The 18,958-nt window shown below is 49.3% G+C and overlaps 1 protein-coding gene across 3 annotated transcripts in view; it reads right to left on the reverse strand.

The window, feature by feature from the left end:
• KATNIP (katanin interacting protein) overlaps window positions 1-18,958 on the reverse strand; it is a 218,146-nt gene that overhangs the window by 184,688 nt on the left and 14,500 nt on the right. For all 3 annotated transcript variants that reach the window (XM_047780241.1, XM_047780240.1, XM_047780239.1), the window contains exon 2: window positions 10,339-10,394. In XM_047780241.1, coding sequence (XP_047636197.1) covers window positions 10,339-10,394 — 56 coding nt within the window. The remainder of the gene's footprint in view (window positions 1-10,338; window positions 10,395-18,958) is intronic.

Consider the following 18,958-nt stretch of genomic DNA (forward strand, 5'->3'; position numbering starts at 1 on the left):
TCTCTGATGGGCTTTTTTTTTTTTTCCCTCGAGTTTAATCTTGTGCTGGAAGCTCAGCTGATACCAGGAAGGTTTTAGACGTGTCAATCTCCTTCCTGGCATTTTATCAGAAATTGATTCTCTTTGCTTTTCAAAGCTCGAGTCTTGGCCTTGCCGTTGCTCAACTTGGGTTACAGGCGCTGCATCTGAGTACATTCCCAGCCTGGCTGCAGGGCTCTGGGAGGAGGCTGGTGATTCAAGGGCCGTGTAATTTTCACAGGAGGAATTATGTGCCGTTCCATCACACCAAAGGCGGGAGGAACAATGAGCCAATCCTTGTCCTGCTTTTCTGTTTTTTTGTTTTTTGTTTTGTCTTTTGTCTTTTTAGGGCCACACCCACGGCATATGGAGGTACCCAGGCTAGGGGTCGAATCAGAGCTACAGCTGCCGGCCTACACCACAGCCACAGCCCCATCAGATCCGAGGCGCATCTGCGACCTACACCACAGCTCACGGCAACGCCGGATCCTTCACCCATTGAGCGAGGCCAGGGATTGAACCCTCATCCTCATGGTTCCTAGTCGGATTCGTTTCCACTTCGCCAGGACGGGAACTCCATGCTTTTTCTTAGCAAGAGTTCTCATCTACCTGGAATCTACCATGATTAGCTTTTCTGTTTGTTTCTTTTTCTTTTTATGGCCATGGCATATGGAAGTTCCCAGGCTATGGGTCGAATTAGAGCTGCAGTTGCCAGCCCACGCCGCAGCCATGCTGGATTCGAGCCGCATCTGCAACCTACACGACAGCTCATGGCAACACCAGATCCTTAACCCACAGAGCAAGGCCAGGGATGGAACCTGCATCTTCATGGATACTAGTCAGGATCTTAACCCACTGAGCCACAACAGGAACTCCCAGATTAGCTTTTTAAACAGGCCATCTCTCCCTAAATATAATGTTAATTACATTACCAGTCCTAAATTATAATACTCAATACTTATTGAGCTCCTAGCAAGTGCCAGGCACCCTCTGAAGGATTCCTCATGCATCACCTCATTGAATTCTTACCCCCACCCCTAAGCTATAGGTTCTCTCTCTCTCTCTCTTTTTTTTTTTTTTTTCTTTTTAGGGCCAGACCTGTGGCATATGGAAGCTCCCAGGCTATGGGTCAAATCAGAGCTGTAGCTGCCGCCTACACCACAGCCACAGCAACACAGGATCTGAGCCGCATCAGTGACCTACACCACAGCTCCCAGCAACACCAGGTCCTTAACCCACAGATCGAGGCCAGGGATTGAACCCGCATCCTCATGGACATTAGTTGGGTTCGTTACCACTGAGCCATAACAGGAACTCCTGCAGGTTCTCCACTATTCCTGCTCTTTAGAAGAGGAAGTTGAGTCACAGACCGGAGAGGTACCCTGCCTGAGGGATGATGCTAGCCTAGGAACCCAGGCTGCTTGGTTCCAGGGTTCACGGGCTCCACTACTTAGCCTTGCTGCTTCTAACCTTGCCCTGCAGAGATCAGAAGTCATTCATGTCGCCAGGGCCCCCTCCGTCCAAAGCCTCAAAGCTACAGAGACCAAGAGCTCAAGAAGCAGAAAGACGGACAGCGATAACTTCACGACGGGGAAAGCATTCGGCACTGGACGTAAAATGGATGCGAGTCCTCCCTGTCCACAAATGTGAACTAAAAGGCTTCATTTCGGGAAAAGGGCAGATTTGGAATGTCAGCTGTCACACTGCGCAGGCTCTCATACCACGGCCCCACCCACTTACACTGTGTTTTTTCTCTCCCTTTCTTTTTTGTTTGTCTTTTGTCTTTCTAGGGCTGCACCCATGGCATAGGAAGGTTCCCAGGCTAGGGATCCAATCGGAGCTACAGCTGCCAGCCTACGCCACAGCCACAGCAACAAGGGACCCCAGCCACGTCTGTGACCTACACCCCAGCTTGAGGCAGTGCTGGATCCTTAACCCACTGATCGAGGCCAGGGATCGAACCTGCAACTTCACGGTTCCTAATCAGATTCGTTAACCACTGAGCCGCTCCCTTCCTTTTCCAAAAAAAAAAAATTTTCATATTTTAAACAAAGCAGTTGATGAAGTTCCTACTGTGGCACAGTGAGTTGAGAATCCAACTCCGGCAGCTCGGGTTGCCACAGAGGCGCGGATTTGATCCCTGGCCCGGCACAGTGGGATCTGGTGTTGCCGCGACTGTGGCGTAGGTGGCAGCTGCAGGTTGGATTCGGTCCCTGGCCCAGGAACTTCCATGTGCCGTGGGTGCAGCCATAAGAAAATAACAATTAAAAAATAAAAAAGCAGTTGAAATCTGTAAATATGGAGAAAGCAGCTCCTAATTCCCCCGGGGAGAATGAAGCTGCAAGAGCACTGAGAACTGAAAGGAGAAGAGGGCAGGATTGGCAGTTTGCAGGCCAGTGAGGTCTGAAACTTACAGGGTCACGTCTGCTGGCTTCCTGCAACTGGCCAAGATAGGCGCTCGGAGCCCAGGGCCCGTGAGAGATGGCATCTAGAAATCAAGGTGCTGGAGTTCCATCGTGGCGCAGCGGAAACGAATCCGATTAGGAACCATGAGGTTTTGGGTTTGATGCCTGGCCTCGCTCAGTGGGTTAAGGATGCAGCGTTGCCGTGAACTACGGTGTAGGACGCAGACACGGCTTGGATCTGGCGTTACTGTGGCTGTGGTGCAGGCCGGCAGTTTAACTCCGATTCGATCCCTAGCCTGGGAACTTCCATATGCTGCAGGTGCAGCCCTAAAAAGCCAAAAAAAAAAAAAAGAAAGAAAGAAAATAAATCAAGGTGTTGGATGTGCCCCCAAGCCTTCCTCAGGACCATGCCCTGCTCCCACTCCCTGCTGAGAAAAGTGGACCAGGGAACTCCAGCCGAGGCCACTGAGTGTGGGGGCCTCAGCCAAGCGCAGCCACACTTGCATCTGGCTAGAATTCTATGAGGTATCCTAAAACAAAAACCTTGGCCCCTCTCAGGCACTGTTACAAGACAAATTAAAAACATCGATTTCAGGAGTTCCCGTCGTGGCGCAGTGGTTAACGAATCCGACGAGGAACCATGAGGTTGCAGGTTCGATCCCTGGCCTTGCTCAGTTGGTTGAGGGTCCAGCGTTGCCATAAGCTGTGGTGTAGGTTGCAGACGTGGCTCGGATCCCTCATTGCTGTGGCTCTGGCATAGGCCAGTGGTTACAGCTCTACCCCTAGCCTGGGAACCTCCATATGCTGCAGAAGTGGCCCTAGAAATGGCAAAAAGGCAAAAAAAAAAAAAAGAAAACATAGATTTCATAAAGCACATAACTTTTGATCTATTAATCCTACTTCTAAGACCTTTGGCTACTCCTGGACATGAGCATGGAGACGTCTGGTCTGGGATATTCTTTCCAATACTCTTAGAGCAGCGAGAGGCTATTAATAGCCTAGATTAGTCATTAACCAGGCTGGTTCCTGGTTTCATATATATAGTCCCTACTTCCACAAATTTATAGACAGGTCCTCAATCCTCTACATGCATTTTTTAAAGTAGCAAAACCGCATCTGAACTGACATGAAATTTCAAGTCTTTATTTAACCCCCTAAGTATAAATATTCATGTTTTCCTAGAAATATGTTAATATATTGGATTGTAGGGTGCTGACTCAGGCCATACTGGGACGGTCTTATTTTCTACATACTTAAAAAAAAAAAAAAAAAAAAAAAGGAAACGCATTTGGCCCCAAAGATTTCAAATAAAGGAGTGTGGTTTTGTGCATTCCCGGTGGAGGACTAGGCAGCCGGAAAACAGAATGCGTGAGATTGGTACACAGGTCTTGTTCCAGAATGTTCTCCAAGACGTGTGGTTAAGTGAAAAGAAAAATCCGGAACAAAACAATGTGTACTGCATGCTGTCACTGTAGTGGGGGTGGAGGCAGAGGAGGATAGACTATCTCTGGAAGGACACAAAACAATCTGATAACAGGAGTTCCCATCAGGGCTCAGCGGAAACGAATCTGATGAGTAACCAGGAGGATGCAGGTTCGATCCCTGGCCTCCCTCAGTGAGTTAAGGATCCAGCATTGCCGCGAGCTCTGGTGTAGTTTGCAGACGAGACTCAGATCTGGTGCTGCTGAGGCTGTGGTATAGGCCGGCAGCTGCAGCTCCAATGGGACCCCTAGCCTGGGGACCTCCATAGACTGCAGGTGCAGTCCTAAAGAAAAAACAATCTGATCACAGTGGTTGTCTCTTGGGAGACAACTGGGGGGCTAATGTCAAGAGCACTGTACCCCTTTAGTGTTGATTAGCCAGAGATTTTTTTTTTTTTTTTTTGCTTTTTAGGGCTACCCCACTGTATACGGAAGTTCCCAGGCTAGGGGTTGAATCAGAGCTGCAGCTGTTGGCTTACATCACAGCCACAGCAACACCCGATCCGACCCACATCTGCGACCTACACAGCAGCTCACAGTGTAACCGAGCTGGTGCCCTGTGTCCTCCATTGCTTGTTTTTAGAGAATAAGCCTCAGCCTCCGTGACCTTCCCTGAGGTCCAAAGGGCAGCTGCAGATCAGGGAAGGGAGGGGACGCAGACACCAGGGAGGAGCCATCAAGAGACAATAGTGCAGCCTTGGGGCAAGGTCCTGGTTCCTCCTCGAGGAATATACAGAACGGAATCTTTGAGCCTTTCTGCAGAACCCAAACCCCCCCACAAAAGGAAGAACAACTTGATGAGTCATTCTTCATTCCGGGAAGAAGGAGGACCACCAGAACCAGTCCTTGGACCACTAAGCACCAGTTTTGAAAGACAACACAAGCTTGCCTCTACCCTGAGCCTTATCTACCACCCTAATCCTGATTCCACTCCCCAAACTATAAAACCACCTCCTAACCCCTTCTAAGGAGGGCACAGTCCTTAAGGCATGAGCCCGCTATGGCCCCCTTTGCCTGGCAAAGCAATAAAGCTGTCTTTTTTTCCTTTACCCAAAACTCTGTCCCTGTGTTTCAGGTTGGCCCCAGCAGACAGAGGCCAAATTTTGGCAACAACAGCAATGCCGGATCCTCAACCCACAGAGCGAGGCCAGGGATTGAACCCGCATCCTCATTGATACTAGTCAGATGCATTTCCCATTGGCCAGATTGATCAGGCTCTCTCTCTGGCCTTGGAACTGGGAGAAGGAACAGCTGGTAGAGGAGCCTGAAGACAGCAAGCTCTGGTGCAGGGACCAGAGGGGAGTGGAGGCGCATCCATGGTGGCACACGCAGAGGTTGTCCTGAGAGCCCCATCCCTGGAGGCACCCTGGGTCCTGGGCCCCCGCCTTTGCTGTGTTCCCCTGAGACCCCACGCTCTACCTCTGCTTGGCGAAGATGAAAGTCGTCTCTAGTCCTTGCACCAAAGGGCTCTGCTTAGGAGCAGGAAGTGTTCAGTGGGCTTGTGCCTGCCTGTGTACGCTTTCGCATGCGTGCAATGCGAGGGCCTAACAACCAGGGTGGTTGAGTTAAATGACTTATGCCGTCCTTTCCAAAGGGAACTCAGCACAGCAGAGTGCTAAGGAGAGCATTTTGCAGAATCTCCAATCAGCTGCTCAAGAAGCAGTCCATTATCTCAGGAGGCTCCCCAGGTGGTTTCCAGTGGGGGGTCCCAGAGCTAGCCTGCCTGGGGCTCGCTTGCCTGGGGGCACACAGCCTGGTGCCTGGAAGGCTGGAATCAGCCTGAAGTCCCTCTGGAGCAAGGGAGACCCCTTCAGTCCTAAGTGCAATTGTGCTGTCTTCTCTGTCCCAGGGTGCGATTGGCTCTCCGTCAAATTCTAGAGGCTCTAGGGCGTTCCCGTCCTAGCTCAGCTGAAAGGAATCTGACTAGTATCCATGAGGACACAGGTCCGATCCCTGGCCTCGCTCAGTGGGTTAAGGAGCCGGAGTTGCCGTGAGCTGAGGTGTAAGTTGCAGATGCAGCGTGGAGCCTGAGTTGCTGTGGCTGTGGTGTAGGGCAGCAGCTGTAGCTCTGCTTGGACCTCTAGCCTGGGAACCTCCATATGCCACAGGTGCAGCCCTAAAAAGACCAACAACAACAACAACAACAAAAAATTCTAGATGCTCTAAGGAATGATTACAATTGTGTAGCAACTAATATTTCTGGACTGTTTAGCCTGGATTAGGCATTATGCTAGGTAATTTCATTACTGCCTTTATTCTGTATCCCCCATCTCCAGGTGGGAATTATCAAATGGGGTGGGAGGGGTCACATGATAAGGATTTGTGGCAGAAGCACATGGTGGACACTAATTCACAGAGCTGCCTGGGGCCTCCGTGGCTCCATGAAAGAAACGTCCCCAGCACCCTGCCCGTGAGCCCCAGGATGTCAAGGCCATCGGTAGGGACCCTCGTGGGGGGGCGGGGGTATGGATAAAGATTTCTTCCTCCTCTTCGCTCGGTGGTTTCCTTATTTTTTTTAAACACCATACGATAAATTTACTTTCTAATGATTTTTGAGTAAACTACAATGACCGCAATTTCAAAATCATTAATAATTCATGACCAAGGGCCATAAACACTATATAATCTCCACAGGCAGGAACCATGAATCCTGGCCAGAGATGAGGTGGAAGCTATTTTTACCAGCTACGGGAGAATAGCTACTGACTTCAAGGCAACCATCAAAGATACCTTGATCAGAAAGGACTGTAACCTTTCCAAAGCCTCTGTTAAAGCCCCCTCTTTGAGCAAGTCTTCTCTCCTCCAGCACCCCGCCCCCAACTTGGAGCTTTATCTGGGTCCCTTCTCTTTTTTTTGTCTTTCTGCCATTTCTTGGGCTGCCCCCGTGGCATATGGAGATTCCCAGGCTAGCGGTCGAATCGGAGCTGTAGCTGCCAGCCTACACCAGAGCCACAGCAACGCGGGATCCGAGCCGCGTCTGCAACCTACACCACAGCTCACGGCAACGCCGGATCCCGAACCCACAGAACAAGGCCAGGGATCGAACCCACAACCTCATGGTTCCTAGTTGGATTCGTTAACCACCGAGCCACGACGGGAACTCCCCCTGTCTGCTTGTTCTAACCAGTTTATCTTCTTGCCTTTCACGGGGACAAAGCTTCCTCTATACCTGGCCTCCTGTGTTAGGCACAGAGTGTCAGGAAGCGTAGATTTTACAGACGACAGCGGGGAGGGATGCAGAACGAGGAGGTGGGCGGAAAGGCATGTTATCGTCTATCAAGATGAGTGTCCTGGCAGCTGGCTCTGAGTTTCTTTCTCTCGTTTTTCTAAGCAAACAAAAGCCTGGTTAGGAGAGTCAGTCCCCTTTTTGGGGGGGAGGGCCTGAAATGATTTTAAACATCTTTCAGCGTTAAACTTGGATGTTGCGATAAACAGCCCCACTCTCTGTTTTCCTTCACTTCAAGCCTTTTTGCAGAAGAGGGATCTGAAACGCTCTGGGGCGACTGGCATGATGGGAGTATCCGGGTAAGCGGCAATTAGGGGAGTCCTGTTGCCAAGGAGAGAGAGGAAGGGAGGAAGGTATTTCAGCTGGTTACCAGCCGCCCAGCTTCAGCATCTCCCGCAAATTATTTCTTAGTGCGGATAAATGGGATGCTGTCAGGCGGTGACCCAAGGTCTCCATTAGGTTTGAATAATTCATCCCTGGCCTGGTGGGGGGTGGGGGGAGGCCTGGTCCCCACCTTTGGTCACTTCATCGAGGGAGACCAGGTGACAGCAGACCTGTGCTCACTCTCTCTGTCCTTTTTTTTTTTTGTCTTTTTGTCTTTTTAGGGCCACACTCCCGGCATATAAAGGTTCCCAGGCTAGGGGTCGAATCAGAGCTGCAGCTGCCGGCCTACACCACAGCCACAGCAACACGGGATCCGAGCCGCGTCTGCAACCTACACCACAGGTCACGGCAACGCCGGATCCTTCACCCACTGAGTGAGGCCAGGGATAGAACCTGCAACCTCATGGTTCCTAGTCGGATTCATTAACCACTGAACCATGATGGGAACTCCCTGTGCTCACTCTCTTTCTGGCTCCTCTACCCCCAGGGGTCTGGAGGGACTTTGTAGAGACAGGCTTACCTGCTCCTGCCTCCAGAAAATCGTCCCCACCCAAAAGGAGTGGGAACATCCGCTCAAGCTCAGCTTTAAGAGTGCCCACTGGGGCTGACACTGAAGTCCTTTCAGCAACATCAAAGTTCCTAAGTTCTCTCCCAGTCCTCGCCCCAGGTAGGCTGATTAAGTAAGAAGGAAAGCCGCACTGGCTGCTCTGGCTACAGCTGAGCAAAGAGGCCACAGGGGAGCGGATGAAAGTCACAGCAAAGCGCACAAGGCCCCTGGCAGTCAACCCCGACCTGCTCCTCAGAGCTGGCCACGGGTGAGGCCAAGACCAAGGAAATGGAATCTCGAGATGCGAAAAGAAGGATCAAGTCTTGTGGCCAGTTGAGGGCTCTTGGACCTGGCTGATCCTGATCCTGCTTGCCTTTTTTTTTTTTTTTTAAGATTTTTATTTGTTCTACTATGTTGATTTTCAATGTTCTGTCAATTTCTGCTGTACTGTGAAGTGACCCATTCACACATATATATACATTCTTTTCCTCACATTATCCTCCACCATGTTCCATCGCAAGGGACTAGACAGAGTTCCCCAGGCTATACAGCAGGATCTCAGTGCCTATCCATTCCAGAGGCCATCGTTCGCATCCATTTGTCTTTGGAATCAGATTCTTCGACAGTCAAGTGTTAGCACTTAAGTGGCAATGAATTTCAGGATTGGTCGATATTTATGATGAGCCACCAGCTTTCACACACAACCCTGCTCCCATCTGCTGCTAAATAAGACTGAAATTCGGAGTTCCCGTGGTGGCGCAGTGGTTAATGAATCCGACTAGGAACCATGAGGTTGCAAGTTCCATCCTTGGCCCCGCTCAGTGGGTTAAGTGTCTGGCATTGCCATGAGCTGTGGTGTAGGTCGCAGATACAGCTCGGATCTGGTGTTGCTGTGGCTGTGGCGTGGACTGCTGGCTACAGCTCCAATTGGACCCCTAGCCTGGAAACAAAGCATCATAATAAGACCGAAACGCAAACTCTCCCGAGCTGGGGGCTTGACCAAAAAGGCTTGAGGAATTTGTGGGTCCCGGCGGCCACTTCCCACCTCTGGCTCAGTGATTTTGCAACTTTCCTTTCTCCTTTCTCTCTGCCTTTGACCTTGCTGTTTACTTGGACTGGCAAACTCGTCCTGCAAGAGTCGGCCTTTAATCAGTTTTTCTGCAAAGCCTTTCTTGATACCACTGGCAGAGGTAGGTATTGAAATTCCACCCTTTGTCCTTTTCTCGAGGTACTGGCACTTCTCACACTGTATTGCAATGATCTCATGGCTTCCAAGGATGCTGGGCACAGCCCGAGATCAAGGACTATCTCCCATCCACCGCTGAGTCCTGGCCCTGGTGCCTGGCGTAGCACAGGTGAGCTCAGCGTGGTAAATTTCAAGCATGGCCACAATATTTTGTAGCTCTTCCCATGAAGAGGTGAGGCCTGTTTCCCCAGCCCTTGACACCGCATTGATCTTGTGATTTGCTTTAAAGAATGGAAACTGGCCAGGAGTTCCCGCTGTGGCTCAGTGGTTAATGAACCCGACTAGTATCCATGAGGAGGCGGGTTCTATCTCTGGCCTCGCTCAGTGGGTTAAGGATCTGGCCCCCGTGGATCCCGCGTTGCTGTGGCTGTGGTGTAGGCCGGCAGCTGCAGCTCTGATTCGACTCCTAGCCTGGGAACCTCCATATGCTGAGGATGCAGCCCAAAAGAAGACAAATGACAAAAAAAAAAAAAAAAGAATAGAAACTGGAAGACATGCCAACGGCGCCAGGCTAGGGCTCACGAGTTCCTGCATCTTCCAATCTCATTCCCTTGAACCTCTGAACCTCCATGGGAGCAAACCTGGCTGGCTTGCTGGAGGATGGGAGGACACTGGCGAGAAATAAAGCGTCCAAACCGATGCTCAGGTAGCCCCTAGACAACACAGCCTGTTAACCACAAATCACTATGTGAGCCCAGCAGAGCCTGACCCATCAGTAGAACTGCCCGCGGAAGCCGAGCCTGAAAGGCTAAGCTACAGAATCATGACCTAAATCCATGGTTGTTTTAAGTTACTATGATCTGAGTGACTTGTTACGCAGCCAAAGGGGACTGACACATTCAGGAAGAGTTTATTACTACAAGTAACCCTGGGATGATAACGCCCATTGCCAACCATCATTGGGTCACGGATTCAAGCCTGAGACTCAGAGAGAAGAACAGGAAGCCCAAGAATCCTTCATCCCCGGCCTGCTCCCTCGGGTCTCGTCCATCAAGTTGTCTCCCATCAGCCCTCACCAGACACGCCTTTACCTCTTTCTTCTCCCGGGAGCAGGACCGGCTTCGCTCAGCCTTCCGCAGGGTCTGACCTGTAGCAGTTCAAAAGCAGAACCAGAGATTAAGGCTGTTTTAAAACAGCTAGTTTTGTTTTTTGTTTTTTTTTTGTTTTTTGTCTTTTTGCCTTTTCTAGGGCCACTTCCCACGGCATATGGAGGTTCCCAGGCTAGGGGTTAAGGAGTTCCCATTGTGGCACAGTGCTTAACGAATCCGACTAGGAACCATGACGTTGCGGGTTCGATTCCTGGCCTTGCTCACTGGGTTGGGATCCGGCGTTGCCATGAGCTGTGGTGTAGCTCGCAGATGCAGCTTGGATCCCGAGTTGCTGTGGCTCTGGTGTAGGCCAGCGGCTGCAGCTCTGATTCAACCCCTAGCCTGGGAGCAGCCCAAGAAATGGCAAAAAGACAAAAAAAAAAAAAAAAAGACAGCTAGTTAAGCACCGCAGAAGCTTTTTATTTGCAAACCGAATAGACGGGACCAATCATAATCAAATGATTTTAGGAAAATGTCGTCTATTATGATAATGGGAAAATGGCTTACTCTTGAAAATAGACCGACGGGCAACAAAATGGTAATTCACACACACACATTATTGGACTATAATGAACAAAGCCTCCACTCTTTAATCTGGAACATTATCTGCACTCTGCAAGGGCTTGACAGACTGTAGTTTTTCCCAGGCGAATTACATTTTTATTAAATTGTTTGGAATTATATAAAATGCCTTCCCCGGCACGTATCCCATCTCCTTTGATGAGAACGTGTCAGTACGCTGCACCAAACCCCCCCAACTCGCCACAGAGGTGCTGGTGCAGGTGTGAATCAGCAGTCGTCATTTGATGATGGGCATGTCTCGTGATGGGCAGTTTCAGAGAGAATTGTTGCTTTTCCGGGAAAACTAGAAGACTAACAATTGAAGGTATACATACAGTCCACAGATGGACATCATGTTTATTTATTTTTTATTTCTTTGTGTATTTGTCTTTTTTAGGGCCACACCTGTGGCACATGGAAGTTCCCAGGCTAGGGGTCTAATCGGAGCTACAGCTGCCAGCCTACGCCAGAGCCACAGCAACGCAGGATCCTCAAACCACTGAGTGAGGCCGAGGATCAAAGCTGCAACTTCATGGTTCCTAGTCAGATTCATTTCCACTGCACCACGACGGCAACTCCGACATTGTGATGTTTAAATAAGTTGTTCCAAATGCAGTTTTCACCACTTTGATGGAAGCGTCCATTATAAAAGGATTCCTTGGAGTTGCTGCTGTGGCACAGTGGGTTAAGAATCCAACTGCAGCTTGGGTCACTGTGGAGGTATGGGTTCAATCCCAAGTCCAGTGTAATGGTCTAAAGGATCCGGCATTGGAGTTCGCATTGTGGCTCAGCAGAAACGAATCAAACTAGGGACCATGAGGTTGCGGGTACGATCCCTGGCCTTGCTCAGTGGGTTAAGGATCCGGCGTTGCCATGAGCTGTTGCAGATTCAGCTCAGATCTAGCGTTGCTGTGGCTGTGCTGTAGGCCGGCGGCTGTAGCTCTGATTCGACCCTTACCCGGGGAACCTCCAAATGTTGCAAGTTTGGCCCTAAAAAAAAAGCCAAAAAAAAAAAAAAAGACAGAATGAACTGATCTGAAACCAACTGCCTGCCATCCACAGCCACCTACTTAGAGTAGGTTCTCTCTCTGTGTGTGCTTGCATGCTTGTTTTTTGTTTTTTAGGGGGTGCTGGCCTTAAGACAAAGAACCTAGGGTTTAAAGATGACAAATTGCCCAGGAAAACATCCCACTGTGATATGGGATGTTGACAGTGGGGGAGGTTGTATACGTATGGACTCTGTACTTTCCACTCAATTTCTCCCTCCCTCCCTTCCTTCCTTCCTCCTCTTCCCCTTTTTCTTTCCCTATTTTCTTTTCTTTTTTTTGTCTTTTTAGCTATTTCTTGAGCCGCTCCCGAGGCATATGAAGGTTCCCAGGCTAGCAGTCTAATCAGAGCTGTAGCCACCGGCCTACGCCAGATCCACAGCAATGCAGGATCTGAGCCGTGTCTGCGACCTACACCACAGCTCACGGCAGTGCCCGATCCTTAACCCACTGAGCAAGGCCAGGGATCAAACCCGCAACCTCATGGTTCCTAGTCAGATTCGTTTCCGCTGCGCCACGACGGGAACTCCCCCTCCTCTTCCCCTTTCTTTCTTTTTTGGCCAAGGTGTACAGCAGCTTGAGGTAGGATCTCAGTTCCCAGACTAAGAATTGAACCCAGCCACGAAAGCACCAAGTCCTAACCACTAGACCAGCAAGGAACTCCCCGTCCACTGAATTGTCACTGTGAACCGAAATCTGTTCTAAAAAAATAAAGTGCATGAAGTAAAACAGAGAATAGCCCCGGAGTTCCCGTTGTGGCACAGTGGTTAACGAATCCGACTAGGAACCATGAGGTTGCGCGTTCGGTCCCTGGCCTTGCTCAGTGGGTTAAGGATCCGGCGTTGCCGTGAGCTGTGGTGTAGATTGCAGACGCGGCTCGGATCCCTCGTTGCTGTGGCTCTGGCGTAGGCTGGCAGCTACAGCTCCGATTGGACCCCTAGCCTGGGAACCTCCATATGCCGCGGGAGCAGCCCAAGAAATAGTAACAACAACAACAACAACAATAACAACAAAAAAGACAAAAAAAAAAAAAAAGATCTTAGATAAGTCACAGGACCCAACAGATTCTCTCTGGGCTGCATTTTCTCCCCCCACCCCCCCCTTTTTTTTTTTTTTTTACTTTTTAGGACTGCACCTGCGGCATATGGAGGTTCCCAGGCTAGGGGTTGAATTGGAGCTGCAGCTGCTGACCTACACCACAGCCACAGCAACGCCAGATCCGAGCAGCATCTGTGACCTACATCACAACTCAAGACAACACTGGATCTTTAACGCACTGAGCAAGGCCAGGGATGGAACTTGCATCCTTATGGATCCTAGTCGGGTTCCTTAACCCCCCTCCCATTTTTAAATGAGAATGAGCCTGAAACACCTCTGGGTTTGCTTTCCATCTCTAAAGTTCTGTTATACTAATAAAGAACAGTTAAAAAAAAAAAAAAAAGGTGGGCCATCAAAAGAAAATATTAGTACAAAGAACGGAGAGCTTAACCAGGGAAATTTGAAAGCAAATCTTTCTACTGGAGTTAATTGGAAGCTTGTTTATTCATTACATTGGAAAAGAATTTGCTTATTTTCCAATGAAGATAATTGGCTCTAATTATGCACGTTTGTTCTCTAATGCCTCTATCCTCACCCGATGGAGCCCCTCTCTCCTTCAGGTGGCTCAATGTGAAGACAGCTCCTTCTCCCCAAGGACAGACGGCATCGGATCACACGGTGCCTGCCTCTGCACTTGGCTTCTCTGTGCACCTTCCTGCCTAGATCTCATTTTATCCTCCCAGCAACTCAGGAACGGGGAAGAAGGTGACATTAATACCAATATATGCTGCTTGCAAAATTAAGGGGGTGTTCCTCTGCGTTTTGCAAGGTGACCTGCCAGCTTCAGTCAGGAACCCGTAAATAAGGCCAAATGTAACTGCTACGTGTGCACCTCACTTTGTAAAACAGATGTGTGCCTGGGGAAAAGTGGCTGCATTGAATTTTTGTAAATATAATACCATTCTCCCACTTACGCCTTCTGAGAGATTTTATCTGCACTTAGGATTAATTTTCAATGGTTAGAAGCTTCTGCCGCTTCAGTTTTACTTTGCTCTCGACGCAGATAATCACATTCATCGCTATCATTTAGAGGGCAGTTGCAGCTTCCTTGGCTGTTAGCTTCTGAAGTCATCAGGCAAAGGAAAATCAGTGTCAAAATTATCCTTGAAAAAGAGTCTGAAACCTCCTGGAAAGTACAGTCTCCAGGACACAGCTTTTTATATCCATTGATGTAGACGCATGTGCAGCTGTAGCATTTGGTGCATATGGAAAGGCACAGTGCGTGATAAAATACATCCATATGTCAAACATAATGTTCGATGGGTTTATTTATTCATTCATTGGTTTATTTATTTATTTTGCTTTTTAAGGCTGTACCTATGGCATGTGGAAGTTCCCAGGCTAGGGATCCAATCGGAGCTACAGCTGCCGGCCTATACCACAGCCACAGCAACACGGGATCCAAGCCGCATCTTCAACCTACACCACAGCTCACGGCAATGCCAGATCCTTAACCCACTGAGCGAGGCCAGGGATCGAATCCGCAACCTCATGGTTCCTAGTCGGATTCGTTTCCTCTGAGCCACAGGGGAACTCCTGTTATAGTGTTTCTAATTAAACTATTGGTGGTGTAATTATTCCCTTTATTTTTTCCTCTCCGGGTAGGAGGAGACGGGCAGGGGTGGGGCCAAGGACGGGGCACTGAGTTCATGAAGCTTAACCAATTAGTTGACGCAGCTCCACTGGACTGGTTGCCTACTATGGGCCAGGTTCTAGGCACAAGCTTCATCGCCTGGCATCCTCACAAACACTCTTTTAGATTAGGGGGTTAATAGGAGTTCCCATTGGGGCTCAGTGGTTAACGAATCCAACTAGGAACCATAAGGCTGTGGGTTCAATCCCTAGCCTTGCTCAGTGGGTTAAGGATCCGGCGTTGCCGTGTAGGTCGCAGACGTGGCTCAGATCCTGGGTGGCTATGGCTGCGGTGTAGGCCGGTGGCTACAGCTCTGATTAGACCCCTAGCCTGGGAACCTCCATGTGCGGCACATGCGGCCCTGAAAAGACAAAAAAAAAAGTAGATTAGGGGGTTGATAAACTTTTCCTGTGAAGGACCAGAGAGTAAATTTTTTTTTTTTTTTTTTGGCCATAAGGTCATGAGGCTACAAGGTCTCTGGTGCAACTACTCAGAAAGAGCATGAAACTAGCCTCAGACAATATGTAAACAAATGGGTGTGGCTGGGTGCCAATAAAGCTTTATTCACAAAAACAGGTAGCAGGCCAAATCTGGCCCCCAGGCTGCAGTTTGCTGACTCTTGCTTTTGATGAGCGGCGCTAAAGCCATTAGTACAAACCAATGGAGACCAGAGAAACAGAGGATGAGTGACTGAGCTGCTTGCTTAAGGCCAGAGAAATGCAGCTCGTAAGTGGTCGGGCTCAGGGTGACCCTAATCGCCATCATCCCCAGCATCAGCACCTCTCTTGCCACCATCATCACCACCACTGTCATTATCACCAGCCTCCTAATCCAGTGAGCGCACCTTAGCAGGGCTTCTTATACGCCAGGAACTGAGCTCCCCGCTAAGCATGCAAACCAACTCGTTTACTCTTTTTTTTTTTTTTTTGGTCTTTCTGCCTTTTCTAGGGCCGCTCCCTCGGCATATGGAGGTTCCCAGGCTAGGGGTCCAATCAGAGCTGTAGCTGCTGGCCTACGCCACAGCCACAGCAACTCGGGATCCGAGCCGTGTCTTCGAACTACACCACAGCTCACGGCAACGCCGGATCCTTAACTCACTGAGCAAGGCCAGGGAACGAACGCGCAACCTCATGGTTCCTAGTCGGATTCGTTAACCACTGTGCCACGAGACGGGAACTCCCCAACTCCTTTACTCTTTACAGCTACTTTATGAAATGGGACCACTGGCGTTCCCTTCATGGCTCAGCAGTTAACAAAGCCAGCTAAGATCCATGAGGATACAGGTTCAATCCCTGACCTTGCTCAGTGGGTTAAGGATCTGGCATTACCTACCTGTGGTGTAGGTCCAAGATGCGGCTCAGATTCTGTGTTGCTGTGGCTGCGGTGTAGGCCGGGAGGTGTAGCTCCGATTGGACCCCTAGCCTGGGAACTTCCCTTTGCCGTGAATGTGGCCCTAAAATAGGAAAGAAAGGAAGGAAGGAGGGAAGGAGGGAAGGAGGGAAGGAAGGAAAGAAGGAAAGAAATAGGGACCATTATTATCCTACTTGTCCGAAGAGCACGTGGAGACTCAAAGAAGTTAGAAAATTTGTATAATATCACCCAGCTAATGAGCAGAGCCTTGATTTAATTCATTAAATTAAGACTGTAAATCTGGCTCCAGTGCCTGCATTCTTAACCACTAGGCTACAATGCTCCTCAGTCAGGTTAAAGAGAAGTCCAAGAAGGCAAAAGTGTACAGGGGAGGGATTCTTTCTGTGATGCAGCTTTTTAATAGACTTTGGACTCCTAGAGGATTTAGGGAGTTCCTGTTGTGGCACAGTGGAAACGAATCCATCTAGAATTCATGAGGATGTGGGTTCGATCCCTGGCCTCGCTCAGTGGGTTAAGGATCCGGCGATGCCATGACTGTGGTGTAGGTCGCAGAGGCAGCTCAGATCTGGCATTGTATGGCTGGGGTGTAGGCTGGCAGCTTCAGCTCTAATTGCACCCCTAGCCAGGGAACTTCCGTGTGCCATGAGTACACCCCTAAAAAGACAAAAAAAAAAAAGTCAAATATGAGGGCTCGCTTTGCTCTCATTTTATATACCTCCATAATTTAATTTAAATGACAAATACCCCACTGAGATGCCACTTAGTCTCAGCCCATCAGACTGGCAGAAATCCAGAGGTTTGACAATATACTGCTGGCAAGAGCTGTGAAGCAGGCATTTTTTGAGCATTGCTGGGAGAAATACAAAATAACACAGGCCCTTTGGAGGGGATTTTGACAACATCCTCAAAAAAGGCTTTTGGCAGTATCCCTTTGAGCTAGCAATGTTACTTCTAGGCATCTACGGGGGAGAAATACCTCTACAAACAGGAAGCAAATGCTCGCACAAGGCATTTCCTGCATCATAATTTGCAATGGCAAATATTAGAAATGGCTCATAGGTCTATCAGTGGGGCTGGCTGACTAAATATGGCAGATCCACACAATGGAATGGAATACTGGATGAAAGAAGAGCAAGCCTAGAAGACAACCATATGCTAAGTGAAAAACTCAAGAAGCAGAAAGTTGATGTCCTGTTCAACTTTTTGTCTATGAAAGAGGAAGTTTTTTTCCTCTATATGTTCATATTGGTTCTATTTGTACAAAGAACCACCTGGAAGGTACATGCACAAGAATGACTTTTCTTTTTTTTTTCATTTGCTTCTTAGGGCTGCAGTTGAGGCATATGGAGGTTCCCAGGCTAGGGGTCAAGTTGGAGCTACAGCTGTCGGCCTACACCACAGCCACACCAACGCCAGATCTGAGCCGAGTCTGCGACCTACCCCACAGCTCACAGCAACGCTGGATCCTTAACCCACGGATCGAGGCCAGGGATTGAACCTGCAACCTCATGGTTCCTAGTCAGATTCATTTCCGCTGCGCCACAACGGGAACTCCAAACTGCCTTCTTTTAAGAGCTCATTCTGTCATGTGTGAGAGATAAAAATGAAATGATGGCAAAATATGATTTCTGGAAATGGAAACAACAGTTTCTGAGCTAAGCCAGGAGGCTGGGGGTGACCTGCTCATTTATTTGAGGGCGCAGTTGTGTATGAAATGGCTAGATCAGAAGAGAAAGGGAAAAGAAAACAGAAAACAAGAAAGGAAGATTGAGACCTATCCCGACAGGTTGTGCGGAACTCTCGGTGTTCTGGTGCATACAGGCACCTGCCACTGTCAGGTTCCTCCCCAGGTGAGAGCTCCTGGGATTCCCTCTCATGTGTAACAGCAAAGCTTTGAGGCCCAGAGAAGCAAAGCAACTTGCCCAAGGTTACAGAACAGCCAAGAGAAAGAATTTGGGGAGTTCCTGCCCTGACGCATCGGAAACGATTCAGACTAGGAAACATGAGGCTGCGGGTTCGATCCCTGGCCTCACTCAGTGGGTTAAGGATCCAGCACTGCTGTGACTTGTGGTATAGGTTGCAGACATGTCTCAGATCTGGCGTTGCTTTGGCTATGGTGGAGGCCAGCAGCTGTAGCTCCGATAGGACCCCTAGCCTGGGAACCTCCATATGCCACAGGTGTGGCCCTAAAAAAAAAAAGAGAGCAAACTTGGGTTCGTTAGCAGCTAATCCAGTGTTTATCACACCCTAAGGCCTGCCTTGCCTGAATGCCCTTCCTCAACTGCAGGAATGGGAGCTCCTGGCCCCACTGTCCTCACCACCCAACCCCGGCTTCCTGAATCTGGACCTGGCTTCCACCTACAGCCTCTGCAGAGACATATGAGGCAGAGGAAGGTGGCAGGGTGGGAACAGGGCAGCCCAGCCTGATGAGGAATCACTGTCTGTCTCCAGCCATGGGTTTCCATGCAGGAATGAGGGCTCAGTTGTGTTGGGTTAGATTTTTCTAGAGAAGTCCAGTTTTATGTGAAAGCTTCTAAATTTCTCTTTTCTTTTTTTGTTTTTGTCTTTTTGCCTTTTCTGGGGCCGCTCACTCGGCATATGGAGGTTCCCAGGCTAGGGGTCTAATCAGAGCTGTAGCTGCCAGCCTACGCCAGAGCCACAGCAACTCGGAATCCTACACCACAGCTCACGGCAACGCCGGATCCTTTAACCCACTGAGTGAGGCCAGGGATTGAACCCGCAACCTCATGTTTCCTAGTCGGATTCGTTTCCACTGCGCCACAACGGGAACTCTGAAAGCTTCTAATTTTTATTTTATTTTATTTTATTTTTATTTTTATTTTTTTGTCTTTTT

Source organism: Phacochoerus africanus, chromosome 5 (assembly GCF_016906955.1).
Source record: "Phacochoerus africanus isolate WHEZ1 chromosome 5, ROS_Pafr_v1, whole genome shotgun sequence".
NCBI lineage: Eukaryota > Metazoa > Chordata > Mammalia > Artiodactyla > Suidae > Phacochoerus > Phacochoerus africanus.